This window comes from Elephantulus edwardii, unplaced genomic scaffold (assembly GCF_000299155.1).
Source record: "Elephantulus edwardii isolate Elephantulus edwardi_28Jun2011 unplaced genomic scaffold, EleEdw1.0 scaffold00048, whole genome shotgun sequence".
In the NCBI taxonomy this organism is placed as follows: domain Eukaryota; kingdom Metazoa; phylum Chordata; class Mammalia; order Macroscelidea; family Macroscelididae; genus Elephantulus; species Elephantulus edwardii.
In genome coordinates, this window is record NW_006399798.1 from 13340314 (window position 1) to 13352255 (window position 11942).

Consider the following 11942-nt stretch of genomic DNA (forward strand, 5'->3'; position numbering starts at 1 on the left):
CCAAGTACATTCCACTACGCAACCTTAATTGTGGACTCCTGTGATAACCATAAGACCCTATCATACATCGCTTTTAAATTATTCAGTCCCTCATCTGTTTCAGTGCAGCATACACAATTAATTCTTAGCAAGTACACGATTGTAGCCATGAGTTAGCTTGGGAAATGGTTGGCACTTCTATTCCAAGCACGGTCCTCTACCTCTTGTTCCACTTGCTGGGACTGAATTCCTTTTATTTTAGCAAATAGCCCGAGATTTTCTTTCACAGTAAGCATATCAATATGCACATTGAATTGAGGACAAACTCCAATGATCTTTCTGATTTCCTCCAAGTCTTGCATTTCAGAGAGATTTCTGTTATATATGGTAACTGATCCTAAGAATAGAAGTTGAAAATAATTGAACATTAACAAGACCATATGATTAATTATTTCTTAGAGCTCTTAGTCAAGAAAATATTAGCATATATTCACAAATAGTTTAAATGTTGACTTTATAAGTTGCAAACAACTAATAAGTCTTAGGGGCCCTCATGATACAGTGGTTCAAACACTGGACTGCTTATTGTAAGGTTGCTGGTTTGAAGCCACCAACAGCTTTGCAAGAAAAAGATGTAGCAAGCTGATCCTATGTTTTCTCTAGGGTTGCTAAGAATTGAAATTCACTTAATAATAGTAGGCTTTTGTTCACAAAGATGAGTGCTCAGAGGAGTGTATATTATCTTAGAATATCATACAGAAATAGGACAAAGATGAAACCGTTTTCATGCAAATTTGGGGAATAATTTAGATAAACAATCATTATTGTGTTTGAAGCAAATGAATTTAAAATTTCTAGTGAGTGGGACACGTGTGACCTCATTCTATTACTGGTCGCTCGCCTTCTGGAAATTTCCTTTTGCTCACCTTCTGTTGGGACAGAGAGTCCATTAAGAATGTTGAGCAGTGAAGATTTGCCAGCTCCACGGTGACCCAGAATGGCTGTGATTTGACCTTCATAGATGTCAAGGAATAAGCCTGCATGTAGAGCAGAATAGTAACAGCATAAGCATAGGCAAGAACTGGTCCTAAAAATAGAACATCACAATATATTTCAGTTGTATCCACCTACTCCTCATTTTTCATCTGCTGCATCATCCAGCACTTTGTCTTTACAATGATATTTAAAAATTAATCTTTCATCCAATTATTTTGCCTGTTATCAACATACATCTGAATGTTGAGGTAAGAAACTCTGGCTGTGATGGGTAATGTTATGTGTCAGCTGGACTGAGCCAGGATTCTCAGTAATTTGTCAGTTTGGTGGTTATGTTATGATGTGGTTCATCTGCCATTTTCAGACAATGTTGATTTGGGAATCCAACCTTGTCAGTAAGGGAGGGTCCCAAGTCTGTGACCCTTCCCACCCCAATCCTCTCCAGAGGAATCGTGGACACAAATAAAGCCACAAAAGAACTATCACAAAAGGGCTTGATGTCAGAGCTCCGGGCCCTTAGTTGGCACACTTGTTTGAAGTCTGGCCAAGTCCTAGCAGGGCCCCTCCTCCATCGGAGTGGAGCTGTATTTCAGATGAAAAGTGTCTAAGAATTGAGCAGAGGGATGCAGACAGGACACACAGTCGTTGCTTTACCCCAAGGTCCACTGTCTAGATGATTGTGGGCACCAGGGCCAGTAAGTCGTGGGCATGAATGGATAGGCATTTTCATGAAGAGTAAAGATGTGGGGACAAAACCTTTCATAGCTGCAAATTCTGACCCGATCAACTCTGCTTGTAGTTTGAAACATCACAAGCTGATCTGCCCTCCTGAAGTATGGAAGTCCCCACACAGGGAAGAGGGGGTTGTGGGTAGTGGCTATGGGGGATAGCCTCAGCACCGGCCACCTCTAAACTGGCTCCAGAAACTAAAGTGTGTTTGGTCAATGACGTTTCACACAACACTAATTTTTACATAGTGACCTGGTCTTGTGAAACTAATCACGCCAATATGTGTGGAGTGTATCTTCACACCAATATTAGCAGACTTTCTACATTTATTTGCACTGTCCATCTTTTTGTTGATATCGCAAGCCTCTGCCCACTAGGCGCCCAGAGCTCCCTGTGCTATCACCCCAAGGGCTCACTGTTAGAGTCCACAAGAGGCTCCTTGGGGAGAAAGTGCGCCGTTTCCTCCTGGGTGATTTACAGCCTCAAATCTGTTGCCAGGTCAACTACAAAAGCCTTCTGACTCCACAGCCGATGAGTTCTGAGAGTTGAGTTGAGTTCAATGAGGAGATTTTGTTTGAGTTTTGTATGTATGTGGATTCGAACCACCTGTGTTGTGGTTGGCAGCACAACTCCTTACCACTAAACCATGAGAGCTCCGTTTATAAATATGCATACATGCATATAGATATGCACGGAAAGAGTTAAAACCCGGCCTTAGCCTACAGATACTAAAATAATTTGGAGGCCAAATTTAGTTAAAACAGTATGTCATTTATATAGGAATATTGGTAAAATATATGTTACAATACGAAATAGTCTAAATGAAAAGACTCTGCTACTGGTGCAGAATAAAGTAAATAGTGAAATATAACGGAAGTTTAAACTAGGCACTTACTTGGAGTAGATGTGGAACAGAAGGCTGAGGAAATTCAACTACACACCACCCAGCCTTATTTCCAAAAAGCAAGTATACTTCATTCCATTTCCTCTAATTCAGTGATATTCATTAAAAAGCAAAATAAAAAATAAAAAAAAACCCAAAAAACAAAAACCATGAACTAAGGTGATTCTTGTAAAAGAATCCTTTTCCATGTTGAATATACTTACATATATTAAAAAAAATTAATTTTGTATTTATCGAGCCAAAAGGTAGTTTGTAATTTGTTCTAGACATGGGAATTTTAAATTTAAAACTACTTCTATATGACCTTTATTAAATTGAATGAACAAAATCACAGATCTGATAGAATTTTATGAGAAAAACCTAGAAATAGAAAAAATTTGCTGGCACAATGTCATGAAATGCTCAAAAGAAAGATCTCATTGTGAAAAAAAAGTTTCAAAATTAAGGACGGTTAAGTAAATACAACTTAACACAATGGTCAGAATATTCTCAATCTCCAAGAGAGACCTCGTAGCCCTTCTTTTTAATTTCTAAGCCTTTAGTCTCTGGTAAAATCATTTCTATCTTTCCATTATAAAATACAGCCACTGTCTATGAATTTGTTAATTCATAGCTTGCTTACTTTTGTAGTCAGAGAAAACTCCATTTGTTAGAATATTTCATATCATAATTTTTACTCATTCAAGATTATGAACTATGTTTGTCATAAGATTTTGACTTGTGACATTTAATTGACTAAATTATTTTAGTTAAGACTTAGTGTCCTAACTAACCTCACTAGTATGTTAAAACTATGCACTTCCGCTGTTACTATGGGAAGGATTATTAGACTAGTTCTAAATGTACTTTCCTCATAGTTTAAATAAAATAAAATAGTGCTGATAGAAGATTCACATATAAAAACAAAGAAATTACATTTTTTCCATTTTCTTTTCTTTATAAAATCAATGTCGTTGAAATATCTGGAAGATTATGCATTTAATTCCTTAGCTATGTGCAATTTTCACATGGTGGAATTGCCTTGTTTGCATTTTCTCATCTTTTTTTTTTGCTAGACTGTATTTTCAGATTTTTCACATTGAATTTTCCCTCTGTTTTTTGGAGGGAATGTCACATTACCTTTCAGTGCATCCACTTTTCCAGTCTTTCCTTTATATTCTTTTGTAAGATTTCTGATTCTGCAATAAGAAAAGAGGTATTTAGCCAACACAGAACTAAAAATAAGGTATATTTAAAAGAACCCGCGGACTAAGGGAGCTCTGGTCAGTACACCCTCAGGTGTGGAAGTCCATAGCGTTTGCTGCAACTCAAAGGCTGCACTTCCCTGGTTTGTCTAATTCACCAGCAGCTCCGCGGAATAAAGAGCAATCAGTTTTTTTGAGTTTCATAGTGATCCTACAGGGTAGATGCAATAGAGTTTCCAAGTCCCATAGAGTTTCCAAGGCTAACATCTTTTGGATGCAAAAGCTTCATCTCACGTACACAGCGTACTTTGGGCATGTTGCTAGGCAAGGCTGCTCCTTAGAGAAGGACACAATGCTTGGAATGGTGGAGGGATGGAGAAAGAAAGAAAGACTCTTAACCAGGTGGATTCACCGTGACTGCAGCAATGGGCTTGCGCGTGTCAGAGGCTGTGAGGATGGCACAGGATAGGACAGGGTTCAGGTCTGCTGTTCATCGTGTCACTACAAGTCATACTCTAAGGGACGGCACTTAACAACAACAATCTTTTTTTTTTAAGATTGTTCTCTTACAACAAGATGTACTCCCCAGCACTCACTCCCCCTTTTATCCCAATTCACAGTGGAGGCCTAAGGAGATTCAGAGCAGGACCCCCCAGGTATAGGAAACGACTTCCACTATTTTGTTCTCCTTCCCTTCCTCCCTCCCTCTTGATAACTCCCAAAGCCTGAAATTACACACACTGATGCAGACACACAACATTTCACTCCTTTCCTACACTTCCCGTTTTTTGCCCCCATCAGAGCTCACCTATAAGACTTCCAGGCACAGAGGAGAGAGGTGTGCAAAGTCTGTTTGTGAAGCCCTAAAGTAAAGGGGTGCCATCACACCTTTACCCTTCACGGAGAGGTGACCACGAAGCAGGTGCCTGGCTCTTCTCTTTCCTGTTAGTTACCTTCCCTGGCCTCTGTACCTTTCCAGTGACCAAGAGCACATCCCCACTTGCAGCACATGGAGATAGGCTCTGTCCAGCTTCCCTCACCCCGGTTTGGGAGTGCTGGGGGAGTGGTCCCTAAGGATTGGCAAAGGGTTAATGCAGAGGGAAAGAAGACAGAAAAGTTTGGCTTGTGCTCTGACCGGAGAGGCTGGGGGCTGGCACAGACTTAGACTCCATGACCATTTTGGAGGCTTTGTCTCACATGATTAGACAGGAAGCAGTAGAGCAGATGCCTCTTTGAGGGTCTCCACTGATAACAAGACACATTTTTGCTAACAACAATCTTTATGGGCGCTGACTGCCGCTTCTTCCTGTGTTCAGCTGATGAAATCGGTTGACCTTTTACTTAACAAGGTCACCATTGCCCTATAGGTTCACTCTGAATCAGGACGGATTCAGTGCCAACATTTTGGTTTTTAGGTGTTTGGGGTTTTTTTAAATTACTATTTTTCTTCATTTTGGACAGATGTTTTCCATGAAGCTGATGTCTCCCACTTTGACAGTGAACACAGGAATGTCCGGTTGCCCTGTCAGAAAGTTTAGCAGAAAGTAGAGTCCAAGTCAAAATGACCAAGCTCAGACAGATGGGTTAGTATCTGTGTTCTCTGAATGAAATATTTCATGTCCCAGCTATGATGTCCTTGTCCTGTGCCATCGGATTGGAATTGACCTGTTGCTGACACTCCAGGAGGTTTTGAGAGGCTAGGATTGCACAACTTCTTCCCACTAGGCCACTGTGTTGTGTGTACTGTTGACTTGGAACCAAGACATAGCTGACCTCCAGCAGGTTTTCAGAGGCAGTTAATCTCACAGGAAGAGATTGCCTGTATTTCTTCTGTGCAACAGCTGGAAGATTCAAACAGTGTCTCTTTGGGTTGCCAGTGCAATTCCTTACCAGTAGGCCACAAGAGCGCCAGGCCACCATGAGTCCTGATTTATTCATTTCCCTTTGCCTCTTGATATCTCAACAATAGCCAGAAGCTACAAGTACAGGTTCTAGAGACAGGTTATCTGGTTTCTAGCCCAACACCTTATTGACTAGTTATATAACCATAGGTAGTAGTATACCTAACATTTTAGTCCTTCAATTTACTCATACGTAAAATGATGAAATGAAAGTGCCTGCCTAGTAAATTTTTGCTGCAGGAGTAGTGGAATGTGTATCTGGTACATAGTAAGCACTAGATCAGTATCTGCTAAATAAATAAATGGCTAATAAAATATCTGATCATCTGGATTTAGTTCAAATTAGAAAACTCTATACCCATCTTTCAAATCCATGGGCTTAATCTAACACGAACTGAGTTATAATCCCTGGGGGTAAAATCTGAGAACATAGTTCAGGTGGTACATTTATTTCCATTACAAACTAAATTCCATAAAGCCCTACAAAATGAGTTATCCTCATTTCATAGAAGACATTGACGGTCAGAAAATGTGGTTTATTTTTCTCAAAGAACATCAAAGATGGGATGTCAAAAGCTCTTGAAAACTGGCTTTTCTATCCCCTGCATTAGCCCTCATTGGGGAGGTGCTACCTTACCTGCAGACACATTGTCAACACCTGTGGGGCCAGTATAAGAGATGGTGATGATAGTGATAGAGAGAGGGTGAAAGACTGTTGCACTGCTGTTAAGAGACTATGGCAAGGTGTACCCAGAAGAACCTCGGAGACGTAGCCATAATTTGGGTTTTGCTTGCTGAACTGAAACCTGGAAAAGCTGATTTGTAACAGTGCTGAGGTGAAGTTTGCTGGATGATTATGGAAACCAGGGGCTTCTCAAATTTGTACTGCTGAAATGACACCTAGACTTCACTAATGTTAATGCGGTTTGGGATTGTTGGACAAAACCTGGATTTGTATTGGTGATATTCATTGCCTCCCCCACTCTCCAACCTATTTCCCTAGTAAGCCTCACAACTGTGAGTGGAGTCTCTGAGTCTTGCAATGAACACCAGATCCAATGATTGGTAAAAATACGTGCAGGAATATGTGAGGTGACAAATATAACCATGTAGTTAAGCTCTAGTGGCCTAGTGATTAAGACTGCACTGCATTCCTGAAGGCATGTGGTTCAAATCTACCAGCTACTCTGCGGGAGAAGGATAGGCAATCTCATTTCATGCAATTAACCACCTCTGAAAACCCACTGAAGGGTCAACCATTGGTCCATTCTGCCTTCACAGTAAAGTACACAACAATTGCAACAACATGAATGTTATTGATGGGGACAGTTCCCCTTTATGAAACCGATATTAAGTTAGACTCAGGCAGCCTCTTGTGTGTAAGCTCCTTTTACAGAGGGTCAGAGAAATTTAGTAATTTTCCCCACTACTACACATTAAAGGAAAGAAAAGTATAGTGTTAGGAACTAAGACTTTCTGAATTCAAAATTACTTGGTTTGTACACATGTAGGCCACACAAAAGGAGAGAAGGGGCTCTGAGAAGTAAAAAAAAAGAACTTGTCTCTAGATACAGAGGCAGAGAGAGAGATAAGATGGAAGATGATAAGGTAACATTCTATGGAGCTAATAAAAAAGGACCTTCCTTTCAAACAACTGCTGAGAGCAATTGGTGATGACAGGAATGGAAAATTCAAAGTAATAGCTCCCAAAATGAAAATCCTCCATTGTAACATACTACCCCAGGCCCATCCTCATAGTGTTGTTAGTAATTCTTAGTCTTGCATCCCTATATCAATATAACAATGTGCATCTTTACCTGATGGCTTCTTTTCCTTGGAATTCTGGAGCTACTGGTTCAAAGTAATCATCGGTGGGATTCTCAGAATCTAATTCTTTCTCAATGAATTTACTACCAGTTCTTTGGTTTTGGAAGCAAGACCATGAGTTCAGGAAAAATAATGGAGAATAACGACGTTCATTTCCATCTAAGTTATCAAGAGGCAACAAAATAGCAGATCAGCAGTATAAATCCAGTGAGTGGAGAAGCCTGGGTTACACTTGAAGCATGTCTTGAACTTTTAGACATTACAGATCATACCTTCTTTGTTAGCCTTACATTAAAATGGAAACTTGATAATGAAGTAAATAATGAAATTAAAAGGATATTAATATATTATTAAAGTTATAAATCAAAGGAAAGAAATGACTTTAAAAGTGCTTAAAAGATCAAATACATTTGAGAAAATACAAAACCTTTATATGGTACACAAAATCAACGGCAAACATGTCTGCAAACTTAGGAAATGATTTCACTTATAATGTTGAAATACATAAATCAAAAATACATGAGCAAATTTTATTTGTGTGGCATTCACTTCCTAACCCACATGCCTCTGGAAACTCTATGAACTTGGAGAAATGATGATAGTTATAGGAAGAAAGGCTTTAGGTCTTTTGTTCATAGAGTAGCTATGAGTTGCGCTTGACTCAACGACAATCAACAAAAACAACAACAGGATGAATAGATATCCATTTTCTAAACTTTAAAAAATTAAATGCTGCATGTTAATAAGGTCTTTCAGATGTAAGCAAGCAATGACAGAAATACAGACATGACATAACATAAAACGTGGGACAATCTGAAGTACAGTCAACACACTGCAAAAGTCAAACCAGCTGACTCATAGAGCCCTGATGAGGGAGGGCACGTGAGTACGCGTACTTAAAAAGCCCTTCAGAGGGTCATTGCACAAGACAGAACTGCCTGCTCCTGTACACCTTGCCACTAGGATCAACCTCAAAAGTCAAGTGCTTGATGTAGAACTGGCAACCACAACTCAAACCTACGAGCATCAAGTCAGACCCACAGTGACCCATGGGGACAGAGTACAACTACCATGTGAGGTGCCCAGTGCTAAGAAATCTTTTGTGGGAGAAAACTCCCTCCTATTTTTCCTGCAGAGCAAACGGTAGGTTCAAACCTCCAGCGTTCTGCTTAGCAAGCCAATGCTTAGATCACAGTGTCTACAGGACTCTTAATCAGTATGGAAGGAATATGCAAAATAAGAAGACAAATGAATAATAATTTGCAACGCAAAAATCATTCTGATTTCAATATGTGTCAAGAAATTCTTGGTTTATGGGATTTTTCAATTGTTTCCTAACAAAAGAAAATCTAATTGGATGTATACATAATATATGGGAGTGGGAGGGGGAAGTTGAGAATAAAGCTAAAAGACCTATTTTCCATTTTGAATTTCTGTTATTTCTTTAAAGGATAAAAATAATTTTTGAAACGAAAGATGAAAATACTGATTGTATTCCACTTAAGGTCCTGCCTAATTTTACAATTTTCCTACTTTTTTAAAAAGACAAAATATTGACTGAGAAGCACTTTCCTATCACATGGTGCGCGACTAAGAAAAAAAAAATCTTAAAAATTAATATATTTCAGCTTGTTCTGATACAAATGTATCAGTATTCTAGTATTATACAATTATAACATTTGCTGTAGATCTTATTATCATATAATTGTATTGAAGTGAGAACAATATAAATTTTTAACTGAAAATTCCTTCAGGTCTATAAAACTATCAAGTCAAAACAAATAATGTATTCAGCCAGTGGCTGGGAAATATTACTTAGTTTTCAGTTCTTAAAATAATATGCACATAGTGTTGAGAAACACCGCTATATGTAAGAAATACTTAAAGAGGTTAAAGAAAAATTCACAATTACTTACAGGGTAGGATTCTGTCAAAGTACAATGCCAGTACCAAATATAAAAGACCATCAAAAACCAACATTGAAAAAGTTCCTGCTATATATGAATACCCTGCAGAGTCAGGAAGAATCACATCATATATATTATAATCCAGGCGGATAATCTAAAAATGAAGGAGGGAAATTAATGGGTAAAGAAAATAAGTAAAAAATATTTCAGGGTGACAATAAAAACTAGTATTTGACTGACTAGCTCTTTATAATGAAGTCAAGATATTTCTATTTCACTGAAAGGATCAAAGGATATAGGGTGTTGGACTTTTGAAAATTGGCTTTTCTAGCCCTTGTGTTAGCCCCCATTGGGGGACATGGTTCCAGCTGCCTTTACTGTGGAAACACAGTCTTGGAAATCATCAACAGTGGGACCAATTTAAGAGGACACTTTTCACTGTGAGACTGTGGTGCAGGGGCTGGGTAGACACTAAGAGACGGTGATGGAGAGAGTGTGAAGAGACTATGGTAAAACAGGACCAGAGGAACCCTGGAGATAAAATGCACAGTTAAAGGTTTTGTTTGCTGGATGATTGAAGGAAAAGCTGACTTACGACTACTCTAAACTTTGCTGGATGATTTATGAATCCAGAGGCTTCTTACATAAGTGCTACTGAACTGAACTTGGATTTTTACTGCTTCATGGAGAAGCTGCCTTTCACTAATCAAGGAATTGTGCCTTGCTTTTAATCTGGTTTAGGACTGTTGGACTAAAGTTGGACTTGCATTGTGTGATACTCTTTGCCTCCCCCACTTTCCAAGCTATTTCCCTAATAAGCTTCACAACTGTGAGTAAAGTCTGAGTCTTGCAACAAACATCAGACCTGATGATTGGTAGAAAAAGGTGCAGGAGCATATGAGGTGGGATATCCGACCTTGTAGCTATTTTGGAACTATGCATATTATTGATGGGGACAGTTCCCCTTTATGAAGGGAGTGGAAGTGTGACTCAGCCACTCCCATGTTGCATCTGCTCCTTTCTCAAGAATACTAAAAGAAATATCAAATTAAAAAATACAATAATCTAGGAATAGGGGTTTACATTATAAACTCACTTCTTTTCCAGAACTTACTGCAATATTGTAAAATATCGTTTTATGCGAAATACAAAGATTACATTTTAGAACAATATATGAGAAATTCTTCGAAACATCTCATCAAGATATGATAAACTTACCTCAGTTTTTAAAAGTTTTCTACTTGTAATTTTACAGTATAGTAAGTTCTAAGCTTACATGAATCTATGTTCAAAGCAATATGCTAAGATATTTTTATCTCACCTAGCCCTCCTTATAACTCTGGGGCAGCATGCATTAATATTTTTATCTTAATTTGACAGAAAATGAAGCTGAAGCTGTTCTGTGGAAGAGGGCCAGCTCCTCCCCATGCAATTTACAACCTCTGAAAACCTGCTGCAGGGTCAGCTGTGATCGGTTCAGACTTGATAGCAGTTAACAATAATATAGCAATCTAATAGTATTGAATATACCATGGACTGCTAGGAGAACAAACAGGTTTGTCCAGGAGAGAGTGAAACCAGTCTGCTCCTTGGAGGCAAGGATTCTGACACTTCGTCTGACATACTTTGGACATGTTGCAAGGAGAGACTGGTCCTTGGAGAGGGACATCATATTTGGGTGAGTGGAGGGATGGCTCAGGAGAGGAAGACCCTCCATGAGATGGATCAATTCTGTAATTGGGGTGGTGGGATTGAGTGTGTCAGAGATGGTGAGGTTGGCACAGGATAGAGCAGGGTTTAGGGCTGTTGTACATAGGGTCACTATGAGTCGTAGGTGACTCGACAGCACATAACAAAAACAGCAACAAGACAGAGTAGACCTGCCCTATAGACTGTCCAAGGTTGCAATCTTCTATAATATAGAATCAGATTGCCACATATTTCTTCCCACTGGTGAGTTCGAACTGCTGACCTCTCAGTTAGCAGTGAACCACTTAATCATTGTGTCGCCAGGACTCCTAAAATTAAATGATAAATCTTTGAAACCATTTAACTTTACAGTAGAAGAATGGCTTAGAGTTTAACTTCTTATTTTGAAAAGAACATTTGACGGTAAGGCATCCTAAAGTATGGTATCTTTTGAAAGTTCAATAATAAACCAATTAATGAGACTGGCTCTCACCTGAGCCAACCCAGCAGTAAAGGCAAAGGGGCTACAGATACTCAAAGTCCACTCCAGAGATGCGGGAAGCTGCTTCTGTAATGCGGCCAATCCCACCAGTGCCCAGAAGAGGGTGAGGAGAAACACAACCAGGTTGGTGAGGGTGCTTCTCTTTACCAGCACACACATCAGGAAGACCAGGGGTATCTGAAACAGGGAGAAGAGAGTCAATCGCCATCAACTGCCATCAGTCACCATCAATCAGCATCAATCATCATCAATCACCATCAGTCATCATCAATCACCATCAGTCATCATCAATCATCATCAATCACCATCAGTCATCATCAATCA

The 11942-nt window shown here is 39.2% G+C and overlaps 1 protein-coding gene across 1 annotated transcript in view; it reads right to left on the minus strand.

Moving 5' to 3' along the window:
- Positions 1–11942, minus strand: part of ABCA6 (ATP-binding cassette, sub-family A (ABC1), member 6) — a 79700-nt gene that overhangs the window by 52097 nt on the left and 15661 nt on the right. Inside the window, exons 7-12 of the mRNA XM_006886397.1 lie at positions 11610–11795; positions 9437–9581; positions 7511–7679; positions 3728–3786; positions 906–1016; positions 201–376 (exon numbers count right to left, since the gene is read on the minus strand). Of these exons, the coding sequence (XP_006886459.1) occupies positions 201–376; positions 906–1016; positions 3728–3786; positions 7511–7679; positions 9437–9581; positions 11610–11795 (846 nt within the window). The remainder of the gene's footprint in view (positions 1–200; positions 377–905; positions 1017–3727; positions 3787–7510; positions 7680–9436; positions 9582–11609; positions 11796–11942) is intronic.